At 41.5% G+C, this 22,549-nt stretch overlaps 1 protein-coding gene across 12 annotated transcripts in view; it reads left to right on the top strand.

Annotated features, from left to right (window-relative positions):
- The window catches only part of LOC111243233 (uncharacterized), a 157,708-nt gene that overhangs the window by 41,060 nt on the left and 94,099 nt on the right, over window positions 1-22,549 (top strand). For 6 of the 12 annotated variants that reach the window (XM_022788484.2, XM_086978495.1, XM_022788453.2 and 3 more), the window contains exon 2: window positions 21,600-22,173. In XM_022788484.2, the coding sequence (XP_022644219.1) occupies window positions 22,058-22,173 (116 nt within the window). In that variant the 5' untranslated portion in view covers window positions 21,600-22,057. The other 6 variants (XM_086978461.1, XM_022788474.2, XM_086978472.1 and 3 more) reach the window with 6 other exon arrangements.

Below are 22,549 nucleotides of genomic sequence, written 5' to 3'. Positions count from 1 at the left end.
TTATTGTTATTGTTAATGCTATTACTGTGTATGCAATCTATATATGTATGTATATCTAATAGGTGCGGTGAGACAAATGACGCTTGCTTCAATTCCGTCTGTGTACCTTTTGCGCTATGCTGCTTCTTCTTATCATCACGGTAACAGGATGAACGTTAAAAAAAACAGCATAGCATTGGGTCGATCTATTCTTCGCGAATCCTGTATTTAAACAATTCTATTTATTCCCACCAAATATAAAAAAAAAAAAAAAAAATATCTTTATTTTACATTACTAAAAAGAGCTTAAAAAAGTCGCGGACTTATATACCTTTTTTCCACTTTTTCCCATCAAAAACAATTAAAAACAGGTGTGACCCCTCGGGCCCCCCCCCCCCTCCCCGCCACCTTCCCCCCCCCCCCCCCCCCCCCAGTGCAATATCTGTGAATAGGTTACATTCGAATGAGTTGAAAAAGACGGTTTCGAGCCGCTGTCTTGGCTTCTATTGGTTATCTTCCGTTTTTTCTTGTTGTACATTAATTATTCGGGGTTTGGGAGCGGAAGTGTGATTCAGAGATCTTAATATGACTTGTGTTATATCTACTACGCATGACAAAAGTTGGGGCTATTCTTGATAAATCATTATTAGAAGTTTGTAATAATAATAATAATAATCTATAGTAAAGGCGTTTTCAGCTGGTGGCATCTTTGCACGTTTCAAACAATGGTTGCCGCCAGTATCATTTACATTCATGTGGCTTTTCCTTGTTCAGAGCCATTGATTGATCTGAAAAGAAGTTATAAATAATTAACACTATTATAGTAGTTTCACGTTCACTAGGGAAAGCAATCTTTGCCTATTCAACCAAGGTCTTGAATACATCTATATCAATTCGATACTTTGGGTGCATATATTGCCTATTCAATTATATTCGATGGCCACACTTGGCAAATGTCTCTTTTAACTTTCTGTGACGCCGTCTTTTTTCGCTCTGCTAAGCTGTTGACAATGGCGCTAGTGGCGTCGGATACCATGGCAACCGATATTAAAGAGCTTCCCAAAAATTTGATCGAATCGAATGTGTGTCGGAACGATAATTGGCCAAACAAATGGCCTACGATTGCTTTAATAACATAAGCGCTATTCATCATAATGCAGAAGTAGCTAGCACTAAACCACTATTCCGACTATGAAGCGTACATTGATGCGGCGTCGGTAGACACATAGGTTTAGAGATAAAAGATTTGATTCGCCGGGCGATGCACGCACGCGAAAAAATTGACGTATATATATGTTCTACCAAACCACCTATATATATATATATATATATAGATATGGGGGCAGATGTATGGCTAGGAAAGTAGGAGTGATGTGATTAATTACAGGACAAAAACCATTTAGCCGGTTCATCGTCTAGCTATGAAGTTACCGTCAAAGCGGTCATAACAATTTTTGCCAGCACGAAGTGCTGCGGCAATTGTCACGTTTCGTGAAAGTCATCGTGTTTATACTATGTCGGCAGTGGTTGCCTGCAACGGTTGCCGCCAGTATCGTTTACGCTGAGGTACAGGCAGCACGCGGGGCCAGGCACGAAGCGCTATTTATTTATCTGTGAAAAAGTACTTTCTGCCAGGTGAAGAGGATCGAAACTCATTTCCCCCTCGCTTGATGCTCTGTTTTGTTGCTGTTTTTACTAATTGCGCCATTTAAAATATTGCAGTAGGCGATTTCCTGGTTCTGGCTACCTAACCTCATCGACGGCTGAAATCCAACCTGAACAGGTTTTGACCCAATGTTCCACGATTAAAGTCGACGCTTTGTCTCAGTAGCGTTCATTCCTGATTCAGGTGAGCGACAATCCTCTTGCCGTTGATCTACGCTATCCTGGGCTATGGATGTTTCGGGGCATCGTCGTCCAAGGATACAAGTCTTCTAGTATCATTTAATGGGCAAGCTTCTATTTCGATATATCCAATAGACAGTGCTGTTCTGCCCTTGTGCGTCGAACGCCTGTGTCCCACAAGTGCAATAGGCGTAATGTCTGGGTCCTTTTTGAAGTCTCACGGTGTACCATTTTGGTTGTCTGATGCCGTAAAACAACGATGCACGTTTTAGGAAAAGCGTTCTTATACCTGGTCCCTTTATAGCTATGCGTCTGTATGACTGAAAAACACAGGGCGGCAATGGCTTCATCGGCTTGGACAAGGAAGTTGCCCAATTAACCAGTTAAACACGGGACCAATATGGCTTTATTCTATCAGTTTGGTATTAGACAAAGATTCCTCCATTGGACGAGGAAAGTGGACACGTGAAATCAGCTGATTAGTTTTTAGCCATAGTTGGTTTATTTGTGTTTGAAAGGATGTAACAATGGAAGGTTTTTTTGGGGTGATTACACGTTAGTCTAACGAACGGTATACTATTTCTGTGCGGCGTCACCCAGTGCTACGATCTCACCTGTTATACAATTTGCACGGTTCATTGCTAATCCCGATCGGTAGTTTTAGCCGAGGACGAAAGTGGTCATCGCCACCAACAGGCAATTACTATCCTATAGAGGTATTCATGTACAGAAACTGTTATTGGAACAACTGTCTGTCCTACTTAAAAGGCCAATCCTCCTCGGACTGGATAAACAATGCCCTGATGATCGTCTGCGCTGCAGTTTTTCATTCTTTTGTTAACGTATAAACGCTCCGAGTATCTCAAATCTACGAGTCGTACCGTTTATGTGTTCGTGCATTGCGGGCACCATAGAGCGAGCCCGTATACCGGAAAAAACTATCGTCGGCAATACAAGTTTAGATCTGGTATCTGTTCGGGTGAGGGCAAGAGGCGCGCGGGGTGGAACACTAAGGACAATAAACAAAGGACTTCGTTTACTAAATAGTATCGGAGAAAAACTTCCAATAGGATTTACCCGACGAGTAGCAGTAACAAGAACAGCAGCGATACATTACTGATCGATTGCCTTTTAAACACGGGATGTCAAGAAACGTAAACGGCCGTCTGAAGCCTCCCGCTATCGCAGCTTTGTTGTGTTTACATTTTATGCATATCGGAAGAACAACAGTTTCACAATAACTGGTGCACGACGTATAACATGTACGTGCTCCATTTACGCGCTGCTATCACGTTTGAATATGTATCGAAGTGGTGGAGGTCGTACAGCGATGATAGCTTCTAATGCCCTCGACCTTGTTAATAGTTTGCTGAAAAACGGACGTCTGTGTTTTCGCCTGCCTAAATACTAATTTCTCGATACGTCTTCCGTGTAGGTTTTTTAGCCTTACGTATTCGAATCAAGTTGATTTAGGGCCCATTTGGAGCGATGTGTAAAACGTGTGTGTGTTAAGTAAAAAAAATTATATGTTACGTAATCCTAGGGCATACGATTGGCATATGTACATTATTTTAATAAAAATTGCTTGTAACGTTGTGAATTGTGTTACTCATTCATCTAAACTGTATATGAGGCGTCCTATTATATGTTGCGCTGCTTACTTAGCCACTCCATGGATGCGGTTACGCCTATTAGCAGTTTTATTCATAAGGCCTTGTGGCAAATGCTTGACCTGTCTGCGAATACTGACTATACATTTGTGAAGAAGATAGCAGTAACAAACAAATTCTGGCCTTCATCAAACGTAGACCATGAAGAACGAGACAGTTAGGAGAAGAAGCAAAAAAAGTCAATATGGGCCGTTCAGTTGTCGATAATAAAATATACAACATGGAGAGGTTCGAAAAGAGGTTTTCTGTCCTGATCGTTTCTCCATTTTTCCAACGAATCACCAGCGATTATGTGCGCAATCATCCACCTAGTTATGTAAGCGAAATGCTTAACGGAAGATCTGATATGAACTCAGTCGGCGCCATCCTTCTGTTTCTTCGTTTCATTAATCACGATGAGCCGTGATCCCCTAACATGCGTTGATAGCTTTAATTTGCCCTGCATCAAGTCTTCTATTTAGTGGGTAACTTCCATTATCCATGACAATCTTCGCTATTGAATAAACTGTCACTGTAGTTCTAAGGCTTCGAAGTCTTAAAGAATACCATTTCAAACGTACTATCGCAATTATGGCAAGAAATGTAAAAACAAAGATTTGCCCATTGTTTGCTACGAGTACGATGTGGACTTAACGAAGTCTGACGAGACAGACAGGTACGAAGCTGACGCGAATGATTTAGGCGGTGACGGTGTTTGTGGATGCCGGGCTCAAACGACGCATGTAAACGAAAAATGAGACAAAATACACATCTACATACGAGAACCTATTCTCGCAACAATATACTGAATGAATAGATCGTAAATGGTCCTATTGTTTTCTACTGTAGAGGAACTTTTCACTTAATTACTCTCTGGTTACTATTCAGTAGCGAAGTCCAAAGTGATTATCAAAACGTTGTTGACACGGAAAGTAGCAGAACGAATATGGCGCATCTTCACGATCCGGCCGGTCGAGTTTCGTTTCTATGGCGAACTGCTATGGTAAAGCAACAAAAAATAGTAGTCAAACTACGACAGTGGTCGTTCGGTAACGATTGTCGCCACTGGCATCACGGTCCATTCTGTTATACGAATCAATAGAATATAGCACAGATTACGCTTCTACCGGCTCTTTCTGCTTTGTCAAATCAACGTGGGTGTATTATGAGTCAAAGTGATTGCCAAAAAAAGCAAGCTAAATATCATGGACATTCTAAATTAACTATCTATGATAAAATATGGAAAAGAAAATGTTTTTATTATAATGCCCTTGTCTGCTATTCAGTGGGGTAAGTGTCAAGTGAGCGAAGAAAACTTACGATGGGTTTATTCTAACTCACGATAGATGCTCTTGTATATATAGATAGAAATTATATATATATATATATATATATAAATTTCTATAATTGGCTAATCAGTCTAAATCGCGCTGTCACAATCCAATATAGGTGCACAGTATTTTCATCTTCATTTATAATAGGATATTATTAGCTGAGCCCTATGTCCTGAATAGTGATTGTGCCCTTTGCCAACAATAACTGAGTTGTTTTGTAACTTGCCTGTATGTCACAACCATTGTGAAAACTAGATTTTTACAGTCGAAAATGCCAAATGACCACACAGCTGGTCTTTTTCATACACTGGAAATTGTTCCTTGCCACTTTTCGTTTGGTGCGAGGAAGGTGTGAGCTTACCACTGATCGCTTGTCAAAGGAAGAAGTGATCTGCCAGTAGGCCAAGTGGTTCCGTAGACGTCAACACGTTGAGTTGACGAATCGAAAGATGGAATGGGGCGTGTCCTCTACAAGCGGTGCGGGGCCAAGATTGGCCTCAACCTGAAAACCGCTTAGTGACGTAGCGTCGGTACAGATGACAATAAACTGAAAAGCTTTGCTCCAAACGCCAATAATACCTTTAATGGAAACTCGTTGCCCTCGATTCACTGCTTGAGAGGTACGGATTACTTATGTGGAGGTGTTTCTATTTGGAAGGTCTGCTGAAGTGTTTTCTAGCGCCGTTGCTATCGGAGATGAGGGCCGAGTATCAATCGGATTCTCCTCGTGTTTACGTTACGCTGTAGTGCTATATATGACTACATGCTTGAAAGGAGCGTACGTTCTACATGAAAAGATTCGTCCTTTGTCGACGATAGCATGGCCGTTTCGGCATTCACGTATTCTATTTGTGCTGAGATTGCCTTGGTATCTTCAAGTAGCGAGCTGGTCCATGATCGAACATAACTAAAAAAATCACCGTTTAATGGAGTAACAGAGAAAATCTCAAGTTAGTTGGGCGTGTTTGATGAAACCTCGTAAAAGCTACACATTGACATCAGTTCCCTTTCGATATTGTGCCCGTCTCACGTTCCATTTGATGGCGTTAGGCGTCTCATCAATATAGCCGTATACTTATTGTATAAGTAAATATTATTGTTCAAGCAAAATGAGCCAACACAGAATTTCGACGCAATTTTCAATGGCATTACATGTAATGGCGCTAATCCTTTCAATGTCAGAAGTGATAGTTTCTATAGAACTTTCTCACATGAAGCGAAAATATGGTTTCATCAAACGTTTTTATTATTGAAGAGATGACGGTTTGAGTAAAAGTAGTGCCGAAACAGAAATCTATATCTATCTAAACAGAGTCTATATGAAGACAGAAAGATACAAGTCTGATGGCTTCTTCACAGCCATTCATGCGAAGTAGGCTAATATGGCCTAACTAAAACCACAATAGATCTTCGAATAACTTGATTCTCATTTGTCTGATGCGTAATTGAATATAGTGAATACATTGATCCGTTCAAATAATGAATGACAATTACTTGTGAGTATTGCGGAGCAACTTTGTTGATCAGTACGAGGTAAATGTATAAAAACAACACGAAACCAGCAATGAAAATTACTGGATGTGGAACTATCTATTTGGGCGATAGTTTTTTTTTTACCCATTAGGTATTAATGCAGCCCTTATGCGTTTGAGATGATCTAGGACCAGGGGTCGTTTCAAATGATTCTCGTCAAAGTGATCCGTTTCCACTGGACTTCATTACCTGATCTTAAGTACGAGCACGGATGATTTAGACCTAACCCTGTTTCATTCTAGAAAGGCCGGATCTCACTTGTTCATCCGTCCAGGGAGTGCCATTTCTAAAGGCTGCTGCTTAATTGTGGAACTAGTCCCAGGTATCTGAGACCTGTAGAATACAATATTTCCTAAGTACTTAAGATCTGGAAAAGAGGCGCGGGGCCTCGTAAGTACTCATAGATTTGAATGAAATTCTTATTCTCTTACTATTATCCACGCTAAGCACAGTTAGCCCACACACTGACACTAGACGCCGGACAGACTACTGCGTCGGAAGCGACAGCGCTCCAACTTCTTAACAAAAATTGAACCTCTACCATACTTTATTATGCTATATTAGGAACTATAGTATTCAATTCGTGCAGTTATACAAAATCTGGTTTTACCGTAGAGTAAGGAGCTAATTTAATCTATGCTTGCCACTGTATGTTATGAGGTACTTAATAAAGATGTCAAAACAGTTCCTTTCTTAATGGCATGTGAACTTTGATACTATGTTTAATAAACTAATAGATATTTGGATTTTATATACGGTTCTACTGCCGCCATCAAATATTGTTTCCCTTAGTTTAGCAGGCACAGTCACTACCATTGCGCCGTTTCACGAGAATACCCTCTTCAGAAACTAATCACTTCAATTTTTTCTTATGACTTCAGTTGTTCGGCTGGTCTTCGACCGGGTATACGCGGATGATGTCCAACACAATAGAAGCTTCACGAGTGTGCCAATCACCTCGAGCCGGACCTCAGCTAAATTACAACGGTCTCTTTTTGGTTACGCGTTTGCTCAGGTTCGACGCTAATAGCAGAGGGGTCACAAACCAACCACTGGTTTACGGCCTGTCTAATGTGGCGACACTGAGATTCGTCGCGTTGAGCATTGTCAATCTCCCTCTACTATCTGTTTATTTCATTCAGCTATACAACATTGTCCTCAATCGAATACGGTCGACTGTGCTGGGCGCTCGCAATCCCGTTCCGTCCGTCCTGCCATAGTTGACGGGTCTGCTGTTCATCGGCCACGATGAAGGGGCACCACGATTTGGCTAAAAAACGCCATCCAAGCCGAAGAGAAAAAGAAAGTCGCGATAAACAAGCTTTCGCATATGCGACGCATAGGTAGGACCTGCTTAGGGCAACCTGAGGGGGTATCCCACCGAATGAAAGTTTGACATTTAGAAGTAACCACGGGGCAAAGCGGGCCGGACGGTGGTGAGCTGTGTGTCTGCATTTTGTCGGCACTTTCGGTGACGTTGGCGTTAGGTCACGTTGTTGCTGAGGATATCGTGGGACGCCATGATCAAAGGACTATCGGTCAAGAAACAGATTTTCGTGGCATTATCCTATTTTGTTGCTTGCCACCAGGGGGAAGTTACAGATTAAAGTTGAAACCGGTTTACGTGTATGCCATTGCTCCTCCTTATACACCTCGTATATTTATTGTAGAGGCCTCTTATGAGTAACATCGGCTGTACCTTTGTGTAGAGACCGATGATACTGAAAACTGTTTTCATGAGCGATATTACTCAATCTAACATTCAAATCATTGATGCATTACAGCAGTTTCACGGTGTCACTATATACAGATGTCTGTGTGTGTGTGTGTGTGTAATAAGTCAAGTTAATTCGTTTGTTATTACTTTAAAAAAGGATCTGTTCTTGAACAATGTTTATACATCAGGCCATCTCGGCAATCCCTTCCCTGCATTCCACGTTGTTACTTTGTAGCAGTATGTTCACAAAGCTATCACCTACATCTTTTCGTAGCGCTAATCTATGCTTACATGTCCCATACGTTCTCATAAATGTAAGATTTCCTTTTCTTTTTACCGCGGAAGGTTGTTTGATATGTCAACGACCTGCCGCTTACATAAAGTCGAGAGTTGACTATATATAGCAGTGATAGCAGTCTGTCTTACCGACGCAGTTATTCACTCACTATATTGTGGGCAGTCGCAGGTTGATTTGTCGCCCAGCCTGACTCAGCGAAGGAGGAAGTACGCTCAGTGAGTCAGGAAGGGCCGATCCACACTGTACAGCAGCATCGATTGTTTTTTCTTGACCGTCCTACCAGCTGGTCACGAACGGTTTTTCATAGGAGAGCAGTCACCGCAGGAGAGCACTGACAAGTCATAGAAGAACCCAGTGTCGTCTTTCGTTTTGTTATGCTTCAGCCGTTGGTAGCGCTGCTGCGGGTGCCTTGGACCGCTGTTTCCCTACTTGCATCCATCTACCGCTGTTAGATGCTCACGTCAGGGAGATAGCTCTAAATACGATGTGGAAGGACACCGATTTAGGACGCTAACGTCCTGAGTGTTTATCTGTCTGTCAAGTCAGTGGCTGTTCTCAAGCGGCAAGCAGCGATGAGGTTCAATGTCAGCCGATTGAAATATGCCAGAAACATTGGGACACATCAAGCCGTTGACCTTTTTATTTAAGGAATCTCAAGTTCATGGCCGTCATGGCGCCTATCGCTGTGATGTTGGTGCATTTTCATAGACGTAGTGAAAATGAACTATAATAAAGGACGCGGATGAAATTTTATACTAGTTGTTTCTGTGCAACGCTCTTTGTTATTACAGAATCAACGGCTATTTTGGAGCTTGATTGGAAATGATTGACTTAGAATTCTTGTGTCAGCGATCCTTTAGTTGATAAGTGATTAAATTGACAACCGAAATAGGTTATAGAAGGCAGATTAAAAAGGTAAACAAATACTAGAGTATTCACAGAAGTCAATAATCAGGTAGAACGGCGCTTAGGCCACCACCTTCGTTAATAGTAACGATGCAAGTGGATCGTCACCGAGCCTAAACGAGGCGATATGTCGTATCAAATTGATAAGTTGGGACTGTTCTTGTCTGTTATTCTTAGCAAATTTCCCGATCTACTTAGCCTGTAATATCTAACCGCAGTCGTATCGAACGGTTCAATGATCGACATATTTCGCATTATGTCGGCCATTCTTCTATCCATATTCCTCGGTTGATTTCACCTAGTGGCTCGGTGAAACTTTCTGGTCACATATTGAAGTCAGACTACGCGCTTGTTCATTCGCCGATAAATTGATCTCTCCGTAAGGATCGATTCAATCAGTTCAGCTATTCCCTGTTCCCGCCAATAAAAACAGTAACGGCAGATGTTGCTAATATAAACAAGTGCCAATTGCTATCAACAGGTTAGCAGAAAAAACGGAATTATCAGCATTCAGGACCAATAGATGAATTCTTCTATCAGTAGTTTCGGTATATACCGCGAAGCGTGATACGCAACAGGAACAGAACAACAAGTGACACAGATCAGTCTCCGCTCGTGTCCTGCAAAAAGAAGGGACGACAATAACGGCACTGTATTTTGTTGTATACATCGATTCATCCTAAGAGGCACTAGCGCCCATACGCTGTACACTGCGCCGATTCATGACGTAGTGAAACTGATGGCCATTAGCTCGTATCGAAAACGCTCTCGGACGGCATCAGCATGCGTCCAGCGGCAGCATCGCAGTGTTGGACCAATGGCGTGTGCGAATGGCTGCGATGATAATGATCGGCGGAAATCAACAGAAAATGATCATGTGACCAATGCTATAACAATCGCTGTTGGCGCTAGTGCACTTGCTACTACTGACGGCAAAAATGGCGAAAACTGTAAACCAGTGGTTCCAACGTCAACAGTAGGCTGTGAGAATTTCAAGGCGAAAGAAGCTGCACCATGACGAAAAATGCTATGACAAAACGCCGCCACCCAAAGGAAGATCGGGGGAGAAGGCGGGCCCGAAGTTTCTTTGCTAAACCCCAAAGAACGCACCTGGGAGCGAGTACGGAAATACAGACGAAAAGCTTTAAAGAAAAACGAAGTAAATTGAGAAATGGATGGATGGACGATGATTGTTTTGCGTGGGCTTCGTGTGAGCGAACGATCGCTGGGAATAAGCGAGCGCAGTTCTAGCAATGACCGCCATAGCGCATTACGAACTCTGTCGATACTAGTATTTATTGGCAGTGCCTACCACTGTTGTAGATATAGAGCTTCCCACAACTATAGCGGCGGCTTCTGCGTCTACGCCGCCACGGAAGCCGCATCTACGGTAGATAGATAGAAACAGACGGATTGTTTGATGGTGGTAATGTCCACACGAAAAACGACTGGGCAGTCGAGCAAAGAAAAATAAAAAAAAACATTGCTTCAACAGGATAGAAGAGAAAACGCAAAACAGGAAAATTTATCAAGTGGAAAAAATATATATAGCGGAAAAAATGACAGAAAGAGGAATAGACGAAGATACCGCATCAGCCTAAGTGAACGTGCCATGGGCAAAACGTAGAAATAATTTATTAATACGAGGGGCGTACAATAGGAGTTGGAAAGAGAGATGGGTAGACAAACAGGGGTCACGAATCAAAAACGTAACGAAACAATTTTACTTAAACTCTGCACGACATTAGAGTTTGTTACTGTTATCATAAAAAAAAAGAACGACGAAATAGGATAAGAAATCAATGAATGTAAATGCGCTTTTACACAGTCACATATCACACGTGGTTGCCCTACGCTGGAAACACGCAGAACAGAACATTGAGGTCTAAGTGTTACTGGGTAGATGCGGCAACTTGACTCAGAAGAATGTGCAATAGGTTCAAGCTGGTAATGTTATCTACCGACACCGACGACGTGATACGATATACCCTAGATGACGCAGTGGTAAGAGACTTCCTCGTAATCTTACGGATAGGTGAACTAGTTTATGTTGAAAATCGAATGTAGACGCGACTTGTTTCGCGTTGGCATGGATCAGCCGTCTGATGCAATGGCTAACGGCAGTATCGGCCGTAAAAAGAGAAATAATGAATCTGTTTGCTGTTGGCCCACTATTAGCAGACCTGATCCAGCGCTCATTCCAATAAGTGTACGTCATTATTTGCTCTTTGCTTTTTGCTATTTACTGCTATCAATAATCAGCGGTAAAACACAAATATAAGGTTAACACATGGTGATCTCTCTATATTTAAGAGGTCACGTCCGGTATTGTTGTTGAACGTTCCATCCAATTCTGGAAGGCTTCTACTATGAAATGCACTTGAAATAAGATGAATGAATATGGCAAGCTACGCAGGGTATGATGCATAGATTCCTGCTGAGCAGACCATTCTGTTATTGTTAACAAAAAAAAAAGTATTTGATACAACATATCACAGAATCGGTAGTGGTGGTTCATTCGTATGCCACTGTAAATATGTCATTCTTCGATCGTAGAAGGACGAGCTTTTACCTCTGCTCACGCACGGTATTCAGTAGCTGATCGTTCATATAATGTTAGCCGCTTTGATTACTGCTACTGTTATTAATATGACAAAATCAACGTGCTGGCCCATCACGATTGTTAATCTTCATGCTGTTGTTGTCATCGTTCTCCGCAAGGCACGTGAGAATGCCCACCTTTCTGTGGAATGATGATCCATAGGACTGCCAGCTCTCGCTACTATGACAATTGCAGAAAAAGACAGCAACAGTTGTTGAACCAGCGACCAGCGATGACAGCATCAGTAGCGTTGGTAACATCAGGCAACGCCTGGCTGAAACGTCGTCGAAACAAAGAAACAGCTCGCTCCATTCTGTTTCGGCTCATCCGAAGCCGAATGCCCTATCTCCTATGCCCACCCGATCTGACGTCTCATCCCGTTCGTCCGATTTACCTCCCCGTTGATCTAAAAGCGCGAATTCATTGTTTTCTCTGTTGCCATTACTGTTGCTGAATGGTAGTCCTCTTCGGCGATAGACGCGATTCTTTTGTTATCGTTTCTTCAGTCCACTCATCGCCTAGCGCTATTAACGTTACCACGATCGTTTTATTGCTCGCTTCCTGTCGACATTGTCATCCAGCGAGGCACTGCTAGGGCCGTTATCCTCACTTGTTTTTGATCCACCGTTGGACGGACGACCCAACGATAAGCTGGTGAGTCGTTCGTTGATTCGCAGCGACTGGTTCGCCGTTGTTGGTGCGAATGCGCCAGTGTCGATAACGGCCACAGTAACACCAGCGCCACCATGACAATAATAAAACCAGGTAAAATAGCAACGGGCCTAAAGTGGACCCACACACAGGGCGGCCGAAGCGTTGGAAGAACGCATGATCAAGAAACGAGGCCCAATTAGTTATTGCAAAAATTAGTTATTGAACGGATTTAAGTCCGCTACTTACTACCAGCCGCTGTTTTACTTATGTTAGCCATCAACGACTGCCTACTGCTGCCACCTGTAGGGTATCTGTGAACGTGTGACTTCCTGGGAGACGTCCTTTGATGGGAGCAACGCGAGGTCGGACGTAATCGATTAGGCTGGCCGTCATCGTTGAGTTGGTGTTGACACGATGACCATCTGTATAGCGCAGGTACGGATTGCTTAAAGTGACTGCAGAGGCGGGTGAAGCAGTTGAAGAATAACCTTAATGAACTATATAACATACAGGATGAAGTTCGAAAAAACACTTACGAACATACAAGTTGGCGCAATCAAATTTGTATAGACTGGCTTTGTCGTAACGAGCATGTGCTCATTAGCTCATATCGGTATTACAAGAAAAAACTTAGCATGCCGTTTTCGAAATTCGAACCGTGTAGTTCCGCTTATATTACGACAGTTAGAAATAATAACATATTAAAAAATTAATCGAAGAAAAAAATACAAAATGTATAGAAAAAGAAATCCGGCTTTCGATGTTCAACTCTGTACATCTATATAATTTTATATTGTACAGAGCTAAAATAAGCACTCACTCTATTTTCTTGTTACTTATTCTACTTTACCTTATTATAAGTAAGCCCTATTGTACTACCTTACAACTATTATATATATATATATATATATAGTAGATGAAAGGTGACGTTTGTATTTTGGTAAATTTAAACCTCGTATAGTGCTGCGCATCTTCTTCGTTATGTTTCAATATTTGCTACCATACTTTTGTTGTATTCAGACGCCACTTTTACGCATGCCACGCATCACGTAAAATTTATATCGTACGTATAAATATTTAGATCGTGTTCGGGCGTTGTTACTTACTGCATCTAGACTGTTTTCTTCTCCAAGCGCATAACACTGTTGGGTGAGTCATTCTACGTCTTTATAGTGTATTTATTGGTGAGCTCCGCATATGGTGTCCTGATCTGTGAGGTAATACTGACCGCAAAGCTCGCGTACATAAGCAGTAACGTTCTGGAATACAATAGCTAGGTGACCTGGTCTGGTTTTTCATTTAAGCCCGTTGTTGCACTGTACTGCTGTGTTATCGATAGATATTACCTGGACACCACCCCCTTGACGCCTGTCTGCTCCTTCCATCTATCGATAAGTAGGCTCAAGCATTAGGGTCGTAGATTTTACGATCAATTAGAGGATTTTTCATTAGAGCTATCCAACACATTGGCGCTAAACCTGGTTGGTTGACGAGCGCAAAACGCAAGGTGATTATCCGAAAGTAGTGGGGAACAACAGCGCATTTCATTTCATGGTATCGGTATCTTCATGATGTCGCATTGGTCTTTCTGTACAATACTTTCAGTGCTTTTCTTAATGTTCTATTAGAAGATAACGAAAGAAGCAAGAAAACGAAGATATGTGATATTGTCGACCCGACGTCGGAAAATTGCCTATAGCGCAATGAGATAAGAGAAGCAAAGCTTCTAGGGAAGGCTCGCCTAGCCCAGCATCATCGGTTCATGCGTCACTGTGTCCTACCGTGCGTCCGTATCAGACTCCTGGCCTTTCTAAGAGGCGCATGACGACAGCACAACGGCAGTTTGTTGTGTCAGCATGTGTGTGACAGCGCGTCTGATTCAAATGGCCCCCGGGGGCAGGCGTATAGGTATATACGGATATATAGTATGGCGGATTTACAGTTTGAACTATGCGGCCTATGATTAAATTGATACAGACAAGTGAGTTTTTGGTTGTCTGGTTCCTGTCGATAGTTTGCTTATTTTCTTATTGAAACAAGTATCTAACGAATGTCTACCTTTAAAATGTTAATTGCTACCAAATTAATTAGTTCAATTGTTTATAAAAATGGTGTTTTGTTGCTTTTGGCATTAGCATTTTTAGGATCATTTTTATATATAGACTCGGTATAATCTGATGTACAGGTACACTCAGTAAAAAGTCAATTCTTTCCTAGGAAATAATTTAAAAAATGAATAACAATTACATTAAAGGCTTGTATTATAAATTCCAACCGCACTTGTTACATGCGGCACCATTAGAGGAAGCTTCAAAGAGACATTCTGATATGATAGAATGCTACAAACTATAGACAAATATATGATTTAAGCATTAATTTACTCTATGTTTAAGCTTATAAAGGGAAACGTTACTACAGAACATGTAGCAGTATCTTAAAATCGTTGCCTATTAGAATTTCTGGGCGAAACGAACGAATTTGAACGGCGAACGGATACGATGAGGTCGATTCATTCACAGCTATCCCCTCAACACGCCGAGCCCCCCAGAAGCCGGTTGCTAAGGAAGAGGTTCTCCCAGTGGAGCAGACCTGCCATTCCTTGTCAGCCCAATACGCCAGTCAGCAATTATAGATCGAAGTGCTCCGATACTGTCCGGCGTTGCCGGTCTAGAGGTGTGTTATTGTCGAACGAATTGCGAATGATTGAGGAACCACTGGACCATGTGGCCTTCGCTGACTACGGGGGAGGCGGAGCTTTTCGAACCCCACACGCAACAAGCCACCCACCTCGATATAATCAAACGCTAAGGTACTTCTATTGCCAACATTTCTCGATCTAAACATCTTATCAACCATTCGCTTGTCTACACGCTGTAGGAACGAAGTCCTGGCTAGTGCTTCTCTATAGAAACGGTTTCTTTTCTCTACAAGTTATAGCCTGTAAGGATGTTCGTGTATTCTCGACTAGTTTATGTAGTCAGTACCCCTACACTTTGGCCCGTATGGGCCGACGTTGACTACAGGAAAATTACTATAATAGTAGACGACACACGAGGCCATGCAGAGACTTGTAATGCGGAGCGAAACGATTCTAACCACTTGAAAGGGGTTCGAAGGAGAGGCACTGTTGAAAATCCATTGACGAATAGGTATATTACTATATAACAGACTATGGTAGGTGACACCAGTCTGCAGCTAAGCATTTTTCACTAGGCTTTTTATACCTATAGATGGACAGTTTGATTACGGCAAATTCATCAATGTCTGCATGTGTGTGTTCCTGTGCCGTTAAGGTACTGGAGCCGATTGCGATTACGGTGAGTCTGAATTACCTGTGGACGACAGCTTTCCCAAGCCGAACTAACCTATTTTATCAGACGTATGTTACCTGTATTAGTGGTGTCACAAGATCATCTCTGGTTCGAAAGATTGCTTCCCATAAGATTGCATCCCGCTCTTCTTTTTCTGCTTGCCAGCGTAAAAAAAGCAAAACACGACCTACAGAGTATACATCTTCTCATATATAATGTGAAACTTGCCTCCGAGAACAGCAGTTGATTATACACACATCTTTATTTGTTACTACTTAAATCTGTAGAACATTGCTAAGTTCTAATGCTAGGCCCAATCGAAGTTCGTTTGCCGGACTTCACTGAAACCTGCACCCGTTTCTTCTATATTCTATATTTATATATTCTATATTTCTAGGTCTTGCAACGTGTTTCGCTGTTTGTCTAACATAAAGCCAGTTTTTCTTAACTGATTACCCTCTTCAGTATTCTTACTAAGGACTGCAATTTGTTTTACGATTTATATCATTTCCAACAATCATGGCAACGATAACAACTTTTATAGTTACTTAGATATAGATCATGGAAGTAGACGACAAACTGACGATGAAGGCAAGGTTGATTGGCATATTGAAACGTAGCAAAACTACCGTTCTGCTTCTGCTGCGACAGTTATTATCTCTCAGTGTTGATAGACACACATACACACATGCATACATACATACATACAGATTCGACAACTGGTCTTCGCCGATCGTTCACATTTGCATAGTCACCTTCATCCCATCTATGAACTCGTTATTTATTAATGGATATGCTCTTTCTCGCGGATGGTTAAAACGGTGAAGAACTAGAAGAAAGCGAAACCGTTACTCGTGACAATTACGTTACTGCTGCTGCTAGAACTATCTGAAAAAAGTGGATGACGTGATGGATAAGGAAGCAGCGAGAAAGACTATAGTGAGTACTGTAAATTCCTTACCCTTTCACAGTCGTCCGAACAAAACATACATCCGCAACGTGCCTATCTTGTACAGGTTACTAGATATCGCCACTTATCTATCGGCTAGCATTTAGCACGAGGTGTTCGTTGACGACGATTCGGAGTCGGTAATCGCTGACAGCTGCCGACCTGGTCGGTGACGCGTTTTGCCTGTCGCGTCCGCGCGTTCACCCCTACGACGCGACGACTGCTATATTGTGCCGGTTGTAATGACAACGACCAAACAACTCGTGGGGCGTTATCTAGTGTAAATAGCTGTTCTTACCTGGTTATAACGACGGCACGTCGTCGAACGATCAGAGCAAAGCGTCCACCAACCAAACCAAAGGAACATCTTCATCGAACTGAAACGTCATCAATCCTCACCACTGTCAGAGACGCTGCCGCTGACGTCACGTACAATCACCATAATACAAAAGTAAATTTCTCCACCCGAACGAGAGGAAAACGTCGATATTGTCTGCTTGTCTGCTCGCCCGCTTGTCTGTTTGCTTCCACCCGTCCTTCCGTCGAAACGTGTTAGTCTCGTGTCCGGTGTTTGCCTGTTTATCTGTCTATATGCATAGTTTGACCGATTAGCTATGCAATGGCATATTTACGCTAGGTAACAACCCTGGCTCCATATTCGTATCGTTGCATGTTTTCGTGGACCCATCTTGGGACCATCGCTGGTTCCATCTTACGTTTTGTCCCGTTGTACGAACCCACAGACACCGACAGGCAGACCCGCCGATACGCACACAGCCGTAATCACAGGATACCGCACGTCTATACGATAATCGCTCATTCGCATAACGTCAGTAACATAAACATCTACTGCTTAGCTGTTTGTATTACTACGCCAATTGGATTGGGATGTTGGGCAAGAATGCTTTTTCGTGAGGTTTGTACGGCCAATGGCCGCAGTGGCAGTTCGGATGAATTCGAGCGCGTTTATTATCTAATTATTTGTTTTTTGGCTTTGTCATTATCGTCAACCGTGACGACCGTTACATGCGGTCTGTTTGGCAACTATGGCGGATTTGCTATGCGAAGTTAATTATGAAGTAAGTCGAGGCTGATGGTCCACCATTGCCAAACTGTTCGAAAACGCTTTTCAGGCTTTTTGGGATTTGTTCTCGTTTTTATTGCTCGCACTGCGACCAGAGCTATAGAGAATATATGAGGAACATTTGATTGGTAAATGGACGGTGAATGGTGGAAGCCATTCATTCGTGAGAATCAAATAGTATAAAAACAAGCAGGAGAATATATATAGTATGAGTAACGTTCGCAATTATTCTAAAAAGGTTCTAGGCTCAACAAAGTTATCCCGGACATCTCTGGTGGTGATGTCAGCTTTCCTCCACGTGTAAGCCTTCAAATTTCGCCGCGAATTTGTAATAGTATTTTCTGAAAACCACCTCTTTCGAGAAGTACAATCATTTTGAACACAAAACGTTTTTTATTCGGTTTTGCTATTTATGGACTAATTTGACTGTCCTTTTGATCTATAACTTGATGGTTATTGTCTCAGGGTGTATTTACCGTAGCTTGTTTTTTTTTCTAGCTATATTTAATAGGATTCCTAGGTTTAACGAAATTGTAATAACAATGATCGTTAAAAAAACCTTTTTCTAACGATTTACATGGCGGCGATTATATATATATATATATATATATATATATAATATATGTATGTTGTAGGTAACAAAGCATGACGCAACGTTGGCAGGGCAAACGACATTACAGTCGACGCTTCGTATGAAATCTGCGTGTTTTAAACGATGATACTATATTTCTGCATTTGTTGGAGCGACACAACGTATCTGAGCGATGTCAGATTATTTCGAAATTATTCTCGAGCATGAAGTTAGTTCGAATCAACTAAAGCGTAGATCTGCTATTGGCAGGTGAGGGCGGTAGCGGGTATCGGCCTCGATGACAACCATCGTGTGCTACTTTTTATTTATTGATTATAGTCACTCTGTAACATGAGGAAAATAGAGGGGCAATGTGCTGTTATAGAAGATTAGAATCGCTGTTAGCGCTAGCAGCGTTTTGACAGTTACCCAGCGACGATTGTCGCCATTGAATGACTATAGCACGAGATTAGATCATTAGTAGTAATTTAAAGTTTGTTAAAGTTATAAATTAGTGTTTTGCTTCTTACTACCGTATGGGTTATACTTACTATGCACATTGTCGTAATGCAAGCCCTGTATTAGTGAACTGTTGCATTTTTACGCTTCCACTCACTAGAAAAGTATAGTCAAACACATACCGGTTGCGTTCAATTATTGTTGATTATTGTGAAATCAAGTAAATATTAAGGAATGGGCGGTACCCACTCCGTCATAGACGAGTCAACCCAGAGAATACTAAACAAGAATCGAACGTGTCAAAGAATTGCTTTTGTATTTGCAGGCGTTGATTGCTTGTCAGGAATAGAAACGTATATGCTAATACATAGAATATTGCGTCTCGAATTGTTCTATGCGTACGATCGTTTGACATTTGATACGATCTCGATGAAATGTTCAGTCGAAATAAGCGTCACGAATGGCTTTAAAACTATGGGCGTCTACCAAAGAGCTGCGGCTAGAAATATATTGATTATTTTCGCTGCACATAAAAAAAACTAATAGAGACACGGTGTCGCGTTTGCTTGTTACGCTTTACTGGTCATAATGTCATCGGACGATTTCGAGAATCCCACTTATTTCGTACCTGCGATATAATTATCATCGATACTTCTACAAAAATGTTAACTCTTATAGCAGACGAAAAAATTCGAAGGCGCTGTATCATAATTCGCCAATGTCAACAATCTACGGAAGTTAGCTAATGCTGTTATTTCGCATACGGTGAGATATAGCTAAGAAATACGGTTCTCTTTGTAGTTATGCTTTTTCATGGATACAAGTATATGCTCGTCAAAATTCGCATAGAATGAGTTCTTTAGCTCGATTGCGTGTCTAAATTATGGCTAGCCAATTTCAAAAGGTACTTTTAAATGTACGGTCCTCGTCGGACCCGGTCTTCGTACACGTCGTGGAGCCCGTGTATAGTTATCTTGGGTTAGAGGCAAACAAAGAATATCGAAGATGCTGCCTTCTGCTATCTGATTTCTTTCGAGCTTGAACAAAAGCTCGACAGAGCTTCATTAACAACCTAACATTGCATCAACGTTGTAAAATTAAGCTAAATCGCGTACTCAAACGAACGCTTACCTGCGGGTACCTTTCGCCTTCTTATTTGTTGGTTTCTGCCACGAATATCGGCGGATTACGCTTCCGGTTGCTTTTGCCTCGCCTTCTATCTTCCAAGTCGTGCACTCCTTTGGTCATACCTTAATGAATAGGTCATCTATTCGAATTAGTTTGTGTGGGAGGAAGGCTCGTCTTGTTTCTGCTGTGGGGTGGACTCCGATGGGTTATTTCACATAAGGAGGGATAGTGAGATTTTGTGTATTTTCGTCTTAACACAAACCGTTTCTCCGTTAGAACTCTGGCTGCCGTACGTGGCGTTCCCGCTGAGCTTAACTGAAATAGAACGAAGGGCAACTGTAATATCTAAAACGAAAAAATACGGAAAAAAGGAAGGGAAACATCGAAGTTAGATCTTGTGAACAAAATAATATCCATCAGATTCATTAAAAGGTTGAATGCTGTTCATTTGGCTGTCAGACCTACGCCCTCATTGTTAACGGTGAAGATCACGATATTGCTACATGATATTATCGACGCAAGAGTTTATATATACTGATATAATCTTGCTTGTAGGAAGGTTGCCTATGGTCTAGTAAAATGTACTTGTGTAGGTGAAAAGTTACATTGCATTCAGAAAATTAACGAAAACCAAATGTCAAGATGATAGTTTAATTGTACTCGAATGTTATATCATTTGCTTTTAGCGCTGTGAAAAAATCTTTTCATCACCGTAAGAAATGTTATATGTACCGCATAAATCGCTGGAAAAAAACATCGATGAAAATGAACAATATATTTAAAAGGCAACAATTGAAACCCTTGCAATACTATTGGTAAAATGTCGTCATAATTATTGCGAGCAGGAAACGGTTGTGGGTGGTTTCCATAAGTGTACGCGGAGAAAGATTAGCTTTTGGTTATTTTCATTGTATGAACAAATTCTCCGAATCATTTATTAAATCAAGAACCTGACTTTATTAGAAAGAAGGGTTAGTTAGAGGTGAATCTCGCTAAACTTATTTGACATTTCTCCAGCGTATGACGTGTGAAATGGCATGGTAATCATATGCCATCGTATTTATTTGTAAATTTAAAATAACAGCATCAGCCATCAAAACCAAGGCGACTTTTGTGAGTGAATTATCCGGTTAATTAATTAGTACACACAAAATAGAAACATATGTTGAGGGGTATGGCATTTAGAAGAATATGCCACCTACCAGATTGCCAAAAGATCCTATTCTAACGCTATACCACATTTCTTTGCGGTGCAGCATCATTGAGTACGGTGGTCAATGCTTCCTAACTGTTTGTATATTTAAGCATGTTGTACCTTGTCGAAACTTCTTATTTCAATGATAACTTTAGCCCTTCACCGTATATATATATATATATATAGGCTGATAGATGTATGCACATACTCTTAAATGCGATTGATGTCGATCATCCAACAGGTAATTAGCTCTCTTCCCGAATTTAAATCCCCAAAGCATCTAAAACACCGATATTCTAAGCAAACCAGCTCTCTTCTTTGCTATTTGTGGGCCGTAATATCATATTCATAATGTTATTGCTTTGCACCTTCTATTACGTTTCAGGCGGTTCAGGCTACGCGGAGGGCGCTGTGCTCAACCACGAACCTGCTGATCGAGTAGCTGACCCGTTAACCTGATCCTGGAGACCCATGCCTATCCATACTTCATCTACACAATGACAAATCATCAAATCACCTCAACGTTCAAATCGATCAGCGCTTACTAACAGCGAAAAGAGTCGCTAACTACTAGAACCCAAATCATATAACTATAGAAACGTAACGACGTAATTTTTTCTACTATCAGTGGTTGATATTGAGCTGCTGTCATTGTATTTTTTGTATCCGTTCCAACCAGTTGTAATTTCTCTGAAAGCTGAAAGCAGCATCCGTCCGGTGCAGGAGTACCTAGAACTCTCCGTCTATAAACAGTGTCCTTAGACATTATTGGTGGCATCACAGCCATCGACTGGAAAAACCTGTTCAGTTCCGAACAGAAATTTCTCGGCATCAGCAGAAGCTATGAACCAGAAGAAACCACGAGGCTTCCTCAATGAGGCCGTTTGGCCCAACAGGATCACCGTACGGCAGGATGCGATATCAGACTCATATGCGATCGAAACACGACCGTTTGCCAGGTATTTGACTGGGCTATTTATATATATAATGCATATACTATTATTTTACAGATACTGTTAACTAAGTATGATTGAATAATGCTACATAGTGTCGTCCAAATTGTATCACAAATAATTATTTTAATTAGTCATATTGTTCTTAATGTGCGTTATAGTTTTGCTTCCATACGAAATTTTTTTCTTCATTGATTCTCTCTCATGTTTCCGGACGCGGCTTACCTTAAAAAACGGATCATTTGCATGCATGGATTCTCAGATAAGTTGAAACGTGGCTGATCAAATTGTTTACTGCCATCCGTTCAAACAAAGGAGCCACTGGTGATACAGGGCCATCCACAGATAGTCATTGAAAACAAGTTAATACAATTTTTATATA

The sequence above is a fragment of the Varroa destructor genome, unplaced genomic scaffold (assembly GCF_002443255.2).
Source record: "Varroa destructor unplaced genomic scaffold, Vdes_3.0 BEIS01000001.1, whole genome shotgun sequence".
NCBI classification, from domain to species: Eukaryota; Metazoa; Arthropoda; class Arachnida; order Mesostigmata; family Varroidae; genus Varroa; species Varroa destructor.
The sequence above is the reverse complement of the archived record's forward strand: the minus strand, read 5'-3'. Positions and strand labels throughout refer to the sequence as shown.